Raw genomic sequence first — 16,070 nt, forward strand, 5'->3', positions numbered from 1 at the left:
CGATATATCCGAATGAAATCAAACCGGAATATCCTTCCCCACTGATTTCCAAAACGCACATCTCTTCTCCAACTGTGTCAGGTCGACATTCTCGAACCCATCTGTTGCAATTACAAACTCGGCCCCGGTGTCTTGGAGCTCTGGGACGCCGGGCTCAGATGCATTGGTTAGTTTATGGGCGTTGGGATCGCCCGTTTGGAAGAAACTTCCGAATGCTCCGGCGTAGCCTTGGTAGATTAGGGGGTCGGTTTCTTGGTCGGAGTTGACGGTGTCCCACTGTTGTTTCATGGATTTGTTAGTGTATGTTTGATTGATATGATAGGAGGGGATAACACAGATGTGATCAGAAGATGTGTGTTCAGTGTATGGATGAGGCGGGATGAGGTAGGATGAGGAAGACTAACCCAAACAGTATCACTCCCGTGCGTGGCCGGAGGAATGGTGTATTCGCCTACATAGCCCCGTTCCTTGGCTGCCGAGGCCACCCAGTAGGCGGGACAGGCGAGGACGAGATCTCGGAATACGAGGCCGGCGCGGACATAAGTGGTATTGTATGTGAGGGTTTCGGCGCTCCCGGAAACGGGGTAGTATGTGGACTCGATGAGAGCGATATCTTTTGAGGAGAGCCCGGGCACAAACCCTGTGAGCCAATCGTGGAAGCTGGCGAGAGAGGAGTTGAACCCGTCAGAAGAGGAGGTGGAGTCGAGGCCGGAGGGGATGAAGTTCTGCCCTTCGTGGGCATTGTACATGCCCCAGACGAGTTCTGTGTCAATGGCACCGGAGTCAATGGCGGTCGTGAGGGGCTCGATGAGGAAAACGTCGTCGATGACAGGGGCCCAGGTGTAGGAGCTGGTGGTGTAGGTGTGGCTGTCATCGATGATGAGGCTTGCGTCGCGGATGGATTGGACGTCGACGGTTTTCAGACAGGCGAGCGTGTCCGATGCATTAGAGCAGCCGGTGAGGTTGACAAGTTGAGTGTAGATCTCCTCGGCTTGTGGAGCGTTGTAGGCGTAGGTTTTGGGCCAGAAGGGGGAGCTGGCGAGGGCTTTGGAGAAGAGTTTAGGGTTGGAGCCGCGGCCGTTGGCGAGGACTTGGGCGACGACGGACCCGCCACCGGCGGACTGACCCCAGATGGTGACGTTGTTGGGGTTACCGCCGAACTGGTGGATGTGGGATTGCACCCATTTGAGGGCGTATTGTTGATCGAGGAGTCCCGGGTTCAGGTCAGAGGTGGTCGAGTCTTTGATGGCTTGGCCGGGGAGGAAGCCGAAGGCGTTGACGCGGTAGTTGGAATAAACGACGACGTAGTCGTTGAGGGTGCTGACATTAAGGACGGGGTACGAGTTGGGGGGCATGCCGAAGAGGGCACTGCCTTCAATGAAGCCGCCACCATAGAAGACAACGAGGACGGGTCGGTTGGTGGTGGAGGCGGTGTCCCAGGGTCGGGAGTAGAGGCCTAGGTAGAGGCAGTCCTCGGAGCCGTTGACCGTCCGTTGAGGGCACATGTCGAAGGATTGGTCGGTGTCATAGGTGCCATTGGTGATGTTCAACGGGGGCTGGGGTGCTCGAAAGCGGTTCTCGCCTGTTGCAGGTGCTGCGAAGGGGATCTTGCGAAAGTAGGAGAGGTTGTAGGTGGCGTCGTAGGTACCTTGAAATGATCCATAGTCAAGGGTGACGAGGGGGCTATCGTAGGCGCTAGAAGTGGATATAGTCAGAATGAAGCACAAGGCCAGGAGGACACGTGAGAAGTCCATGGCTGAAGATGTCGATTTTACCCCGATGACCTGGCCGGGGGAAGAAGGCCTGCCCGGAAATCAGCAGGGTCTTATAGAGCATTATGGCTTCGATGATGGAATCTGCGTCGGTATGATGCAGCCCGAACTTCAATAAGAGTCAACTCGGAGAAGCTTGAATACTTGCACAAGCATATGACGAAGAGTCGAGGGAGCTCGGATCCAGGCTCTTTCGGGGCTGCCATTGGTGCAATATGTTTCTCCTTCACGATGCAGGCACGCGGGGATGCGGAGATGCAGTACCAACAAACTGCGGGGGAGTGCGAAAGGATTCTTCAAGATGACTGTCAGCAGACCTGGACCAACTCCTTTCCCAAGGCCCTGGGCTGCGGCGCGAGTCGCGTAAGTACAAGAGACCAAGGGCCAGGGGCGACCGATATTCTATACAGGGTAACCAAATGCCCGAAAAATGTGCAGAATTAAAAGAAATAGAGAAAAGGAGAGAGAAAGACACCCATAGAAGACAGGGACTATGAAAAATCTTTCAATCAATGTAAAGTCTGTCAAAATCGCCGAACTGGTTGAAATGCTGGGTCCATAGTAATCCAACGCCTGGGACTCCGAATCCGAACTCCAAATGACTGCCAAACTCCAGGTTTCAAATGTCCCAAAAATTAAGCATATCCATCATTACATAGTCATCCGAAGAGACCGGGTGCGCCGCCGGCTGGCGCGCGTGTTGCGTCGATCCTCGCCGGCCTCACTTTCCTCGGTCTCCGCGCGAGGCTCGGATAGTTCGGGGGTCGGGGTGATTCCAAAACTGACTCCGCGGTCCTTGCGCGAGACGAGCGCCTCCTCCTCCGGGTACAGGAATCGGTGCACAACACGGTGGTCCATCACGCGTTCTTCGTCGTCCATTGGGCCCTCTTTGTCGGTCTTCGGCCATTGGAAACCATATAACTTGGAGTGCCGTTCGCACCGGGGGCACTCTCTTCGCGTCAGGTAGGAATCTTGTTGAACGAACCAATTGGTACAAGTCCGGCAATCAACCCAGCGGTCGTAAGCCTGTGCAAGCAGTCTGGAAGTCTTGGTGTAGTCGCCAGGGACCCGAGCACGAGGTGGCTCGACCTCGACGGATGGGACCACTTCCTTGTTTCGGGACTTTCGAGACTTTTTCACGACGGTTCCAAGCTTCTCGTCGAGCTCCAGCGAATCCGACAAGTCCGACAAGGCATCATTGTCAGTACCCAGGATGCGTCGTTCTCTATCTGTCGGAGCGGTGACTGAGAGATCGAGGTGTCCCTCTACAGCTAGTGTAGCTGTCTGGACAGAAGCCTCGGTAGTTTCCTCAACCTTGATCTGCACCGCATTGTCACAAACGGACGTCGCAGCTGTCGAGGTCGAAGAGCGGTGTGAATCATCGGCTTCAAGTGAACCGGGTGATTCGGGTTCTGTGGCGGTGGTGTTCTGAACCGTAGATTCAGTATTCATGTCATCTTTATTGTCGATGACGTGGTCGCTGACGGTTTCAGCAACGGTAGCATGTTGCAGCGATAAGACTTGGGGGGAAAACTCGGCGCCCGCTGGCTGCTCCGCGGCGGACTCAATCGAGAGAGTGATGTCGGAAAACACGACCTCGGATCGCAACTTGGAATTCTGTCGGGTGAACTTGGTACGCTTGCGAGGGCTCGATGTCGGAGAGCTTTCCGAGTCCGAATCCGGGGCGTGTCTGCGTTTTCTGGGCGAAAGGAGAGCGTCATCGGTCAAGGCAGGTGTTGAGGCCGGACTCTCCTCGTCGGAATCGAGCTGCGGCGCCCACCCATTCCGGACTGCCCGCTCGCACGTCAAGCAAAGACACTCGCAATTGTCAATGCCGAAATAATCGTCTCCGTAAGAAACTGTAATTTCCTCCCCGATGTGGATGTTCCGGATCGCCACGACTTGCATGCCTTCCACGCCGCGCGTCACGAGCCGTCCGTTGGCATTGCAGTCGTGGTTGGCGAACCGAGCGGGACCAAGGAAGAAAGATGGCGTTTTTCGCCGGCTCGACATGACAATGCTGAAATCCTTCCTCTTCAAATCGAGATCCTGCTCCTCCTCCCGCGTCATGGGTACGAGGGTCCCGCTGAGGTACTTGATCTCCTGGCCTTGCTTGATGAATTTGCGGGCGCAGATGGCAGCCTCGTGTTCGGTCACCATGTAGCGATTGGTCGTAGTCACCTCAAAGGGCGAGTCCGGGAGATACATCTGGATGTACTTGCGGAGGTGTCGACGGAACCAGTCCTTCTCCCGGTCGGTGGGAAGTTTGGCCAAGTATTTCTTTAGACCGGACATGTTCAGCAACTTCGCCTCCGCCCTGGCCGCATCCTTGCCGACAATGACATCGTGGAGGAGGATGCTGGCAACCTCATCGTCCTTGATGCCGCGGGCGGGGTTGTACTTGGTGCGGTTCTTGCGGGTGTTGGTCCAGAAATAGGCCTGTGAGCAAAGTAGAGTCAGTGGCCAGCTGAATGACTGCCAATGGGGACTCGCAAACGTACACGGTCAACAAGCGCATCCGTTGCGACATCATCATAGCTGGCCAGTTTCGCAAGCGTAAGCCGATCACGACGGTCGACGGAGGGGCTGGATTTCGCCTTGAAGGCTGGCATGATGAAGTCCGAGACCAGGAGATCCCATACAAGAAATTTTGAGACTGTGTGGAGTGTGGAGGGTGGATTGTTTGGTGGAATAATGCGACCAAGCGTCAAGGGGAAGCAGCAGCGGAAGGTCGGGGGGCCAAAGGAGATCTAACACAAGGGCGCCAATTTCGGGGGAAAAGAGGGGATGGGTAGAAAAATTAGGGAACGACGTGAATACGAAGTGAGGTGACTGTCATGGCGAACAAAGGAAACGAAGGAGAGGCAGTGAAAGCTAGCGCGCATGAAAGGAAAAGACCAGGCACACGCACCCACACACACACACACACACACACACACAGACACACCCGGCGTTGCCCATGCGATGTGAAGAAGGCCTGCAGCGCCCCGTCCGGGGTCGGTCGTCGGCGAAACCTGCCGGCCCGCGACTGCTGCGCTGCTTTTCTTTCGGGCGACCCCATCATCTCCTCGACATCCCACCCCTCCCCTACGCTTCCCCTCCGTCAGGGCACTCGGTCAAGATGATTCAGCTAAAGGTGCGTCTACGATTTTGTTAGAGTCGCTGAAGCGGGAGAATTTTCACGCTGACGGGTCCCACCAGACGATGCTCAACTGCATCGACAACTCCGGCGCCGCCGTTGTCGAGTGCGTGAACGTCCTGAAAAAGAAGCGCCCAGCCACCGTTGGTACGATTTTCATCCCCCTCTATTCAATACCAAAGGAGATCATTACTGATGTACGTCCTGGTGGTCAACAGGTGACCGAATTGTGGTCGTCGTCCAGAAACAACGAAACTTCGGCCCCGACAGCACGAACAACGTTGGTATCGCGAACAAGGTCCGTCGAGGAGACATCCGCCACGCCGTCGTCGTCCGGGCAAGGAAGGAGATGCAAAGGCCGGACGGGTCGATTGTCAAGTTCGACGACAACGCCTGCGTCCTGGTCAACAAGTCCGGAGATCCTATCGGAACGAGAATGAACGGTCAGTCCACATCCGGCACGGCCTGCAAATGGCGCGCTTGACTGACCTCAATTTAGGTGTCGTGGCTACGGAACTACGAGGAAGACAGTGGTCCAAGATTCTGTCGTTGGCCCCCATGCATGTGTAGGATATACCTTTTGGAAGCGAATTGTTCTTTTTCCTATCTAGTTTGTAGCAATAGAAATTTCTTTCTCCTTTCAAACTCCCCCTTCCTATTCAAACATCGCCAAAACTCCACAAAGATGTTGCTGCAAAGAGCCAAGATTGGGTATCAGGTACATGACAAATAGATGATAAAACCGAGATCAGACGAAAACGTTGCCGCATGCGCAGCACACATAGTAAAGTTTCTGGGGATCGAACGTCAGCCAACACCCGCATCTTGACTCCAACACCAAGCAAGGAGGCTCACCATTCCAGTTTCGGCAGATCGCTGTTGGGACTGGAAGAAGACTGCTTCGGCTTCACCGCAGCTCGGGCAGAGCTTGTTGGATCGTGGAAGCTAATAAGAGTGTGTATTAGCCACGGAAATTTCAGACACCTTGGAATGTATCCATGATAGTTGGGCCTCATGACGACGAAAACCCGTCATAGTCTTCCTCGGACCATGAGTCCTCAGACCATGAGTCACAGACGAAGCAGGTAATCTCCTCCCCACAATGAGCACAGAAACCCGGGAGACAAACCGTAGGATCAGATCCCACATCCTGAGTCACACCAGCAGTATCTCCGACTTGGGTGTTCAGCTTGTTTTGGTAGACGCAGTAGGAGGTCGCGGGCTCGCCGACGTGGCAGGTTCGGCAGGTGAACATCAACCGGTTGTTGATGCGGTCTTCTTTCGGATAAAGCAAGTTGGAGCTGTCGATCGTTAGCGAATGTCAAGTCAAATGTACAGAGAAGGAAACCTACCATTCGCGACAGAAGCGGAAATGAATCTGATCACTGGGCTTGCTATCGCCACCGGCGGACGGGGACGGGCTTGCAGACATTTTCGGATGTTGGGTTATTGAACTTGTGCTGGAAAGATAGAAGATCGCGTGCAGTGATATATAGCGAGTGCGTAGTATGCGTTCGATTCCGTTTCTCTTAAGAAACAGATAACAAGAAGGACGTGCGAAGTGACTGAAGATGAGCGAGAGACGTTTGAGATGGAAGTCGGAAGAAGCGTCGAGCTGGGAGGTTCGAGGCTAACGACGGTTAGTGCACCACCTAGCGTCTCACCGCCCGGGGTGTTTGTCATGTTTGCGGGCTTTGCGTAGTTTGCGGACGGCCCTCTTCTCCCCCGCAGTTTGTCCCGCAGCAGCTGCAGCACAAAACCGCTCCCATTCCTGCAGCTTTATATACCCCTCTATTGACCCCCCTGGTTCGCTCGTTGATCCTGGACAACCTCTAGAAGCTATAGAAAGCTATACAGATTATAGATAGACAGGCATCCCCACTCAGCAAAATGGTAAGCTCACCCCGCCACCGCCCCCATAGAAGCTATTGTTTACCAAGCTCGCGATTGGTGCTGACTATGATTTATAGGTAGAGACAGGTCTTCCGGCAGGATGGGAGGTTCGCCACTCCAACTCCAAAAACCTCCCTTATTACTTCAACCCCATGACGAAGGAGTCTCGTTGGGAGCCGCCGGCGGACACCGACACCGAAAAGCTCAAGTACTACATGGCAAACTACCACAGCGGCCCGGCCGGACGCCCCGATGGAAATGGTCAAAGTGAGGGCAAGATCCGCTGCAGCCACCTTCTCGTCAAGCACCGGGATAGCAGACGGCCCAGCAGCTGGAGGGAAGCGGAGATCACTCGGTCGAAGGAGGAGGCCATCGAGATTCTCCGGGCCCACGAGGCGCGCATCAATGTGGGTGAGGCCAGCTTGGGAGACATTGCTGTATCAGAGTCGGACTGCAGCAGTGCCAGGAAACGAGGAGACCTGTATGTCTTACGGCCAGGTTGTGGATTGTTTGTTTCAGTCAGGCTAATCGATGTCTAGGGGCTTCTTTGGACGGGGTGAAATGCAGAAAGAATTTGAGGACGCGGCCTTTGCACTGCAGCCTGGCCAGGTCAGTAGTATTGTTGAAACTGCCTCGGGAGTCCATCTCATCGAACGGTATGTACCCGTTGGTTTGTGGTTCAATAGGTGCTAACGAGATGAATCTATCAGTGTGCAGTAAATCTCAGAGTCACCTATTTATTACGAGTGTATCTACTTGGAAGAAATAGCTACCTAAGTTTGCTATCCTTGCTACATGAGGAATCATATTCTCGAGCTCCCATCAACCTACTAGCTTCGATGACAGTAGGTAGCTTGTCTGACCCTTGTATATATTCTAGGCCCTTTGGAAGAATGTGACCGTATGCATCATGGTTCGCACCAGAAGCCTTCAATAGGGCAAATTGGGCGTCAAGTCCTCTAACCTGCAGACCATTTTTCCTGGAATGTACTTCCCCAGACTACGCGACTGCACTAGACGCACTGCAATATGACGCAATGTCATGTGATCCGGGTCACCCTATACATGGATTAGGGCTGAATGAGGAGTTGTCCAATTCGATTAGTCTATCACATAGCTAGCTCCGATAGCGGCCTCGAGATTCAGGCCTCCGATGAGCTGGGAAGCTTCCATGCATGGTTTAATCCAAGACGTGGAAGATCCCTTGGTCCTATTGCAAACTATTCACTCCTGGCGGGGCTTTCCAGCTTAGCGAGGGCTGGCTGAGAATTACCTTTACTCTGTTCAATTCCCTGCATCGCCCTTGAAAGAGCGCTAGACTATCTGCCATTCGACTAACCTCGATGTCGCGATGTCCCGTTGACTGTGGAAAGTACGTTGGGATGGGCGATCCCAGTGTTGAGGAGACAAGAGAAGATAGATTGGAAGGAGAGTTTCAGGATGATATTCCTTCTCCTCCCGCCAGTGGAACTCTTAGCCGCCTGTGATGGGAACTTGAATGGAGTCCAATCTGCCCCATAGGTCCAAACGTGTCATTTTGATGTATGATGCGCACTTGAAGGATACTCGATCTACACAGTAGTATGAGATAGGAACCTTTATTCACCTTCTTCAGGTGCTTCCTCCTACCAGTTTACTCACTCCAGAATTTCCTAGTGATACTCGGCAACATCCTGAAGTGCAGTTTCCCCACTTGAACTTGGAATCAGCAGAAGCCACCCTTGCTTCAGTGGGCATCTCGACTGGGCCCTTCCGGGGCTTGGCGACCTTCGCGCGTCATTTACATGGAAACACTCTTTCCCATCCCTCCCCTGCAACTAGTCAGGGGAAGGTGTGATTTGTTCTTGATGAGCACGGGCCGAACCTTGAATGAAGGAACCGGATCTTGTCTGGTCCGTGGCTGGCGTCTTCCGCCAATTCTCAACCCGATATAAACAGCAGCTCTGCATGGAGGAGGTAAAGTCCATTTCACATAAGAAATTCCCCGTTGATAATGAAGCATCTAACATGTGCGGTTCCCTGTCCTGAATAATTCTGCGCGGAATCCCGCTGGACGAGCTAGGGTAGAAAGCTTGAATGATTTTGGATAGGTCACTTCCATGGAAGTATTATCCGGACTGGAGGCTATAAAGGTGCGCTTCAGGACATACTTTCGATTTTCTAGAATGCATTCATCGACCTCATCAAATACATTCACTGACCCCCAAAAGTAGTCTTTGCTTGTTACAATGGCTCCCATTAACGAAAACAGAGCTCTCGCTGACTCCGGCGTCAACCAGAACGCCCTCAATGTACCGCCCGATCTCGAATCAATCATGCCCCCTGGGATCGAGGATAAACTGAAGTCGTCTCTGAATGAGGCTAGGGAGCGCCACAGGCAGCGGTTTAACGAGCAGTACCATACTGGGCGCTTTATCGGTTTGTGTTCCGCAGATGGTGAGATATATGCCCAGCATACAGCGTCAGTACAAGCGATCCTGCGCTGTACCCCACCTATGAAAATCCCAAAGAATACGGTTTACCTAAGTCCATTCGGAGACGGTTACAGAGTGTTCGAGTATCAGGAACAAATGGCTCTGAACATCAAAGATTTGGAGGCACGTTCAGCGTGCCACAGCGCTGTCCAGCAAATGAAAAAATACATAGAAGATCTCAAGCTATCCGAGGCCGCGCGCAGGGAATGCCTATTCCGGTTACGGACGAGTTTCCTCGGCGAAATGAAGAAGTGGAGTGATGATCGAAGTCTCTTATATGTGCCGACGAGGGAGGAAACCATCAGGGATTTCTGTAGGTTGATCCGAGAGAGGGTCGAGGACGGAGATCAGGTCGCCGAGAACTTTGAAAGAGAGGCTCGGGGGATTTAACGGCAGTATTACGCCATGTCATGGTGATGAATGCTTGGGAACCATATGGTAGGAGTGAGACGTGGAGAGGGAGACTGCCAGAGAATGTCGCTGTGGTTTTCCTTTGTTGATTTTCGGGTGATTAATACCAAATGAACAATATAGAATGGACTTTCTTTATCAGTGAATGAAAATATCTATTCATTATCTATTCATACAGCCATGGGTATGACCACAGTTCCAAATACCGTACGATGGTCGGCCCTGCCCTTGTAGGGAAGGAAGTTGTCAAACAGATCCAACAAGTCCCGTCAACACCACCCACTGTCCAAGACACTCATCGTATCTCACATTCTATCTTTCTCCTATATTTAGCCCTTTCTCTCACAAGCTATGCCTCCTGCACCTGCATGATCAGTCGTGGCTCTCTTCACCGCGCCTCACTCATCACAGCTCACGTGAACACTGAACCCTACTTTACAACAAAGAATCATCACCACTATTACAACGAAGCGAGATGTAAGTCAACCAACCATTTATTACAAGCAAAGAAAATAAGAAAGCCCAAGCCACAATGTTGACAATCACTCCCGTAACCTTTTGTTTTATGTTTGTTTCCCACTACACTTCTGTACTACATCTCAAAATCCTAACATATTATCCCCATTCTATACTCCCATCCATCCAACTTCAACCTCCCTCCCCTTCCCTCTCCCCAATAATCTCAACCCAACACTCACATCCAATCCAATACAGATCTATCCCCAAACCCAAACCCACCCCCAACCCAAAAACAGAAAAAAGAGAGGAACCATGTGCCTAACCCTAACAACCACACACCCGCGCTGCGGCTGCCTAACAACAAAATACGTCTCAGCGTGTCGCCTCCGCACGCACGGGAAATTCTGCACCCGACGGGAAATGGTCTTCCTGAAGGACGCAGACGAGGAGGGTGCCGAGGGGGAGAATACTGGGGTCTGTGGGATGTGTATTGGGACGGCGGTGGCGGAGAAGAGGGAGAGGGTGTTGGGGTTGATTGGGTGGTTGGAGGGGAGGTATTTTGATGTCGATTTTGAGGAGGATTTTGGGGTGGGGTGGGAGTATGATGGGGATGAAGGTGGGGAGGGGGAGGGGGAAGGGGAGGAGAAGAAGTCGAGGAGGTGTGATTTGTCGAGGGTTTGTGATCCGGTTTCGATTTATACTGGGGGTGTTGCTGGAGGTCGGTCTGGGGTGGAAAGGGGTAAGGGCAAGGGGAAGGCAGGGGATAGAATGAGGAGGAGAAAGGTGAGAGGGCCGAAGAGTAGGAGGTTTGTGGATGGGGAGAAAGGCAAAGACAAGGAGAGAAAGTGACCGAGTCTGTCGTGGTTGTTTACAGGCTGGTCTACGGCTGAGAGAGGTAACTAGTCGCAGAACCTTAATCATCCATAGCATAATGTCTTATCCCGATTAACTATCAGACGAGCCGATGCTCACAGCGCCGAGTTCAGTCGTTCCAGACGCGACGTGATGTTCTCGATAATGGCCGACTCGCGCTCGACCATCTGCATGGCATCTGCAATCTTCGCCCGCTGCAGTCGCTGCGGCACCCGGGGATGGGCTCCAGGCGATGCCGGGCTCCCGGGTTCCGCACTGATGGGCGACTTGGCCGCAATGGTCTTGACCTCCGTGAGCAGATCGCCTGCAATCTCCTTGACCTGTCGGGAAGTTAGTATCGTGTGCTGCAGGGTTGCAAGGGAACAACTTACAGCTTCTAACCGTTGTGTCAGGACGCCGTCCTGCTGGCCCTCCTGCTTGGAATCCCCAACCGATTCCGACACCGTCTCCACCTCGACAACCCACGACTTCTCCTTCTCGCTCAGCGGCCGTCCGCCCGATTTGAGCAGCTTACTCCGCAATGCCTCGTACCGCTGCACCAACTGTGTGTGTTTATCCTTGGCTGTCTGCAGCCTTTTGTCCAGGGCCTCTCCGCTCCGAGAACCCTCAATCCGTGTGCCGTCCTCGGCAATCGCGCTGGAAACCCCCTTGACGCGGTCCGCCACATCGGCCAGCTGCTTCAGCTGATCCCGCATCTCGCCCTGCAGTCGCTCGCAGCGACGGAAGAGGTCCGACGCCGCTCGCTCAAGAGCGTTGGTGTGGGCAGACAAGATCCGGTGCGCAGCGGCAACCAGGTCCAAGGTGGCCGGAGACAGCCGCACCTGTTCTTTCAGGGCCTGACGTTGGCGATGCGGCACATGCTTGTCGACGAAGAACTCCAAAGGCGGCTCCGCATAGAAGATGGCCGGAACCTGGTACGGAGGCCGACGAGGGGGCAAGACGGGTGAGCCCGGCGCTTGATCCTCCGGGTCGAACAGTCGCAGATCCGCAATCGAGGGCAGGGGCACCTCGGGCGCATCCAAGATAGCAGCATGAGGAGTGGATGCGTGGGAGGTCAATAGTAAGTAACCAAGGTCGTAGTCATAGTACACCAAAGCGGCCGGTAGGTGGCCGGCCAGATCCTTCGCACCGGCGTTTCCATCCACCTCAAGGATCCGTTCTCTCAGGGATGCAGAGCCCTCACAGAGGATCTGCAAGCGGAAGGCAGAGCCAGCTGTGTCCTCCGACTGCAGTTCCGCCTCGAGCCTCTGAACCCAGGAGGTGAGAGAGATGAAAGTCACGTTATTGGCGTTGGTAACAAAAAAGCTGTACCGAGAGTAGGCATCCTTCGTGAATGTGGGCCAGTTGTTGGTCGACGTCCGTTCTCCCCTCATGGTGTCCAATGATTCCACGAGAAGCAGATCCGATGGCTCCGAGACAGGAGTGCTAAACACGTTCTTCTTAGCCTTCGGAAGCCACTGTCCTTCAACGCCATCGAGCTCGAGACAGATATGGATCCTGCCACTTCCCGTCGATAGACATATGACGGTAGCGGAAAGCCGGTCGTCTCCAATCTCTTCCAGCCCAAGCTCCTCTTCGCCCATCATGAGCGCATCGAGGTCAACCTTGGCACTCATGACGAGGAGATCGCAGAGGTCCAGGTCGTCGATTGCATCTCCGGTATCGAACCGGAAAGGACCCTGCAATCTCGGGATTGCGCTGGGGTTGGCTGGACGAGTGAGGATCTCCGAGCCAGCGCCGGTCTCCGTATCAAACTCCGTATGCAAAGGCTCCTGGTTGTCGATTTCAGCTAACCAGTCGTACTGTTGGCGGGAGGCGGTCAGCTCATCCTCCGAGTCCGGCGCGTCTTCTTCCAAAGCAGCCAGTTTCGGGACAATCGCCGCAGTCAGCGAGGGAACGGTCGTCGACGGCGCGCGCCACTTGGAGGGCAAGAGCGGACACAAAGCGTAGAGATCGCCGGGTCGCATCGCAACCCACAGAGTCATGGGCGCCCATGCGTCCTCCTTGTCATTTCCACTGCCTCCGAAAGATGCGGATGCAACCTCCATGTCGATAAAATCGGCCGAAAAACCCTTGTTCTTCCCAAATCCCGATGGCGCAAAGTCCTGGTCTGACGAGGTGCCATCCACCAGCTTCCGCAGGTCGACTGCCAATGTCGGACGGTCAAAGGACCAGTGGTTGTTGCGATCCAGCTCCCACACCCGAACCGCGGCGTCCGCGGTGACCGTCACAAAGCAACCCCCGAGGTTGCTATGGACGCCCAAAGGATGCCATAGCGCCGACACCACAGGGGACTCGGGAATAACGTGCGTCGTCGGGCCTAGTTGGTACGATTTCACCCGGATGGAAGAGCTATCTGTTCCGGACAGGTGAGACGGGTCGGGAAGCACAGCGATAAAGACAGTGTGATCAGCAACGATGGCTAAGAATGCGCCATTAGGCGAAGGAATCAGTTGACGGATCTTCTCGAAAACCGGCACCGCTAGAATCTGGACGTCGTCAGTTAGAGCGCCAAACCAAGCTATGTTGCACCGCACGGTTCGTCATACCCTGTAATGCACGGCGCGATCCTCAGACTGCTGCTTCTCCGTGGCACCATTCGATCTGGTGGTTTGTTGCCAGTCGTCTTTCAATCTCGTAAGGATGGACCAGCGGATCTGGTTGTCGACCACCGTGAACAATTCATTCCCCCGCTTGGCCTGGATGCGTGTAGGGCCTGAATAGGCGAGTTCCTTGAGGCTTGTAGAATATTCGGGAGCCTTTGCGGAGCTGGCGAAGATGGAGGCACCAGGCGAAGGGCGCGAGAGCCAGGGCGGAGTGTAGCTGATGACTTTCGGCATCGTAGGAGTGCTTGGGATGATAGAGATTTCGAGCAAGCTTAAAATATCATTATGCGCTGGAAGCAAGCTGCGAAAACGAAGAAATTGTCAAGGAGAAGAGGAGGAAAGGCAGCAAACACCTGGAGGGTCGGGGAAATTTTGGCGGAGAATGAAGCAGTCACTGGCGCGCGCCAAGAAGTCAGCTCCCGATCTTCTTCCAGCGCGGCTCCCGCTCTCATTCCCGCTCCAGTTGCTTCCTCCTGCACGCCGTCGCTTGCCAGCTTGAAATTCAAGACTGCTTTGGCTAATTAACCGGCAGCATGAGCACCCTCAGGCACAACACTGTCGACCGGCTGGATCGGCCTAGTGCCTACTATCAGGGAAAGGTAGAGCTTCTCCCTCCAGAGGCTATCCGGAGCTTGGAGGTTATTGACGACCCATCAACAGAACAAGAGACGCAAGTATAGCCAGGATGACACTGAGAAGGCAGAAGAGCCTGTTGATCATCTGAAAAATGCTACCACACTATATGTTGGCAACCTGTACGTTCTTGGATTGATCTTGCGTCTAGCGATCCTGTATGCCGCTGCTAACCGTCGCAGTTCTTTCTATACCACAGAGGAGCAGATTCACGAGCTTTTTGCCAAGTCAGCAACCCAAAATGAATCATATACGAGTCGCAGACTGATCGATGTTGCAGGTGCGGCGAGATTAAGCGGCTGGTGATGGGTCTCGACCGGTACAACAAGACCCCTTGCGGATTTTGCTTCGTCGAATACTACACCCACCAGGATGCTCTGGACTGTCTCAAATACATTGGAGGTACTAAGCTGGACGAGCGAATCATCCGGACGGATTTGGACCCTGGTTTTGAGGAGGGACGGCAATATGGGTATGTGTTTTGGCCCCCCCCCCCCTTCAAAGGCAGACAGGCTCCTGACTCTGGCAGGCGTGGTAAGTCGGGTGGCCAGGTCCGTGATGAGTACAGAGAGGAGTATGATCCCGGTCGGGGTGGTTACGGTCGCGCATATGCCGACGATCAGCGACGACGGGAGGAAGAAGAGTACGGCAAGGGTAGGTAAACAGAGGGGAATAATTCAGGTTGGCGCAAAAGCGGCGTTTATGTACAATCTATTTCTATCACCTGCTAGAAGGCATCCCAAGAAAGAAAATTTACATCCGATACCCACGATCCAGCAAGAAGACTCCATTACCACCGCGCAGCAAGTCATGCGCGTTGCTTGGCATGTCTTCTCCGGACGGATTCTTCCACCTGGCGCAACCACCACGAATGGATGCGGGCGTCGTCGGTCAATTCCGGGTGGAAGCTCGTTCCGAAGACGTTCCCTTGGCGGACAGCGATGATATCGCCCGTCTCCTTATCCGCATCGATGTGCGTCCCCTGGCTGGCCAGTTTCGCCGCTCTTCCAGGTAGAGTTGCCAGAACTTCCACGCTGTCTGCCATTGCCTGCCGTGCGGTTTCGTCTTCGGCCTGTCGCGAAGGCGCGATGACCGTCTCGTCTCTCTGGGCCTCAGCAACTTGTTCGCCTTCCTGATGGGGGAGGATTTTCTCCACAATCGGGGCCCGGATAAAGACGGCGGGGAAGGGAGGCTGCTCCTCACCCAAGAACGGCAAGTCGAGAGGCGCTTCGAAACTCTCTGTCTGTCGGCCGAAATGGTTCCGGTTGACGCGTACGTCGAGACCGCCGATCAACTCCTGACCACCTTTCTTCGTCCGGTTGGCCGACTCGGCCAGGAGGATCAGACCGGCGCAAGTACCCCAAGTCGGCTTCCGGTGGACCCTGGAGGCGAATGTCAGTAAGGCTATATACATGAGGCAGACAAGACCGGAGACACTGAACGTACTTGACAAAATCCCTCAGAGGCTCCAAGAGGTTAGATCTGGCCGCAACGAGAGAGATGGTGGTACTCTCGCCTCCGGGCAGCACGAGGGCATCGCATCTCTCCAGTTCCTGCGGGGTGCGCACTTCGATGAACTCCCATTGCGACGAAGAGCCGGCGTTGTCTGCGGACAAACTGGCCGCCGCCTTCTTCAGCAACTGAACATGCTCGTAAAATGCGCCTTGCAAGGCGAGAATGCCGACGGTGGTGCTGCCCATTGCAGATGTAGGATGGCCACTGAGTCACTGGCTGAATCGCCGCCGCCCTCTATACTTTAAATAAAGTATAAACGCCGCCTTATGTCAGCGGATCAACGACGGGCCGGCTT

General features: G+C 54.2%; 8 protein-coding genes across 8 annotated transcripts; 4 read left to right on the top strand and 4 right to left on the bottom strand.

The window, feature by feature from the left end:
• Positions 1 to 18: 18 nt before the first annotated feature.
• BO80DRAFT_454005 (alpha/beta-hydrolase) lies at positions 19 to 4,384 on the bottom strand (the record flags this gene model as incomplete). Its single annotated transcript, XM_025722052.1, has 5 exons — positions 19 to 276; positions 405 to 1,695; positions 2,259 to 2,263; positions 2,559 to 4,211; positions 4,274 to 4,384. The coding sequence occupies 5 exons, from the start codon at positions 4,382 to 4,384 to the stop codon at positions 19 to 21; spliced, it is 3,318 nt and encodes a 1,105-aa protein (XP_025576620.1).
• Positions 4,385 to 4,829: 445 nt separating this feature from the next.
• BO80DRAFT_403610 (mitochondrial 54S ribosomal protein uL14m) lies at positions 4,830 to 5,581 on the top strand. Its single transcript, XM_025717654.1, has 4 exons — positions 4,830 to 4,908; positions 4,974 to 5,058; positions 5,130 to 5,354; positions 5,411 to 5,581. The coding sequence occupies exons 1-4, from the start codon at positions 4,894 to 4,896 to the stop codon at positions 5,479 to 5,481; spliced, it is 396 nt and encodes a 131-aa protein (XP_025576621.1). The 5' UTR covers positions 4,830 to 4,893; the 3' UTR covers positions 5,482 to 5,581.
• A 36-nt stretch (positions 5,582 to 5,617) lies between these two features.
• On the bottom strand, positions 5,618 to 6,452 carry BO80DRAFT_423721 (DNA-directed RNA polymerase II core subunit RPB9). The gene is made up of 2 exons (XM_025719115.1): positions 6,264 to 6,452; positions 5,618 to 6,212 (listed from the first exon to the last, which is right to left on the bottom strand). The coding sequence occupies exons 1-2, from the start codon at positions 6,341 to 6,343 to the stop codon at positions 5,924 to 5,926; spliced, it is 369 nt and encodes a 122-aa protein (XP_025576622.1). The 5' UTR covers positions 6,344 to 6,452; the 3' UTR covers positions 5,618 to 5,923.
• Positions 6,453 to 6,670: 218 nt separating this feature from the next.
• pin1 (peptidylprolyl isomerase ESS1) lies at positions 6,671 to 7,704 on the top strand. Its single transcript, XM_025715101.1, has 4 exons — positions 6,671 to 6,804; positions 6,882 to 7,285; positions 7,344 to 7,460; positions 7,515 to 7,704. Exons 1-4 carry the CDS (start codon positions 6,802 to 6,804, stop codon positions 7,522 to 7,524), a joined length of 534 nt encoding a protein of 177 aa, XP_025576623.1. The 5' UTR covers positions 6,671 to 6,801; the 3' UTR covers positions 7,525 to 7,704.
• Positions 7,705 to 8,487: 783 nt separating this feature from the next.
• Positions 8,488 to 9,748, top strand: BO80DRAFT_31894 (uncharacterized protein). The gene is made up of 2 exons (XM_025715103.1): positions 8,488 to 8,936; positions 9,018 to 9,748. Exons 1-2 carry the CDS (start codon positions 8,904 to 8,906, stop codon positions 9,666 to 9,668), a joined length of 684 nt encoding a protein of 227 aa, XP_025576624.1. The 5' UTR covers positions 8,488 to 8,903; the 3' UTR covers positions 9,669 to 9,748.
• A 1,304-nt stretch (positions 9,749 to 11,052) lies between these two features.
• On the bottom strand, positions 11,053 to 13,991 carry BO80DRAFT_501010 (uncharacterized protein). Its single transcript, XM_025724269.1, has 3 exons — positions 13,571 to 13,991; positions 11,393 to 13,510; positions 11,053 to 11,341 (listed from the first exon to the last, which is right to left on the bottom strand). Exons 1-3 carry the CDS (start codon positions 13,859 to 13,861, stop codon positions 11,117 to 11,119), a joined length of 2,634 nt encoding a protein of 877 aa, XP_025576625.1. The 5' UTR covers positions 13,862 to 13,991; the 3' UTR covers positions 11,053 to 11,116.
• A 93-nt stretch (positions 13,992 to 14,084) lies between these two features.
• On the top strand, positions 14,085 to 15,022 carry BO80DRAFT_463527 (nuclear cap-binding protein subunit CBC2). The gene is made up of 5 exons (XM_025722599.1): positions 14,085 to 14,226; positions 14,288 to 14,382; positions 14,443 to 14,487; positions 14,541 to 14,732; positions 14,790 to 15,022. Exons 1-5 carry the CDS (start codon positions 14,161 to 14,163, stop codon positions 14,920 to 14,922), a joined length of 531 nt encoding a protein of 176 aa, XP_025576626.1. The 5' UTR covers positions 14,085 to 14,160; the 3' UTR covers positions 14,923 to 15,022.
• BO80DRAFT_463528 (pyridoxal 5'-phosphate synthase glutaminase subunit PdxT) lies at positions 14,929 to 15,976 on the bottom strand. Its single transcript, XM_025722600.1, has 2 exons — positions 15,707 to 15,976; positions 14,929 to 15,642 (listed from the first exon to the last, which is right to left on the bottom strand). Exons 1-2 carry the CDS (start codon positions 15,958 to 15,960, stop codon positions 15,069 to 15,071), a joined length of 828 nt encoding a protein of 275 aa, XP_025576627.1. The 5' UTR covers positions 15,961 to 15,976; the 3' UTR covers positions 14,929 to 15,068.
• Positions 15,977 to 16,070: the final 94 nt, after the last annotated feature.

This window comes from Aspergillus ibericus (assembly GCF_003184845.1).
Source record: "Aspergillus ibericus CBS 121593 unplaced genomic scaffold BO80scaffold_13, whole genome shotgun sequence".
Taxonomy (NCBI): Eukaryota; Fungi; Ascomycota; class Eurotiomycetes; order Eurotiales; family Aspergillaceae; genus Aspergillus; species Aspergillus ibericus.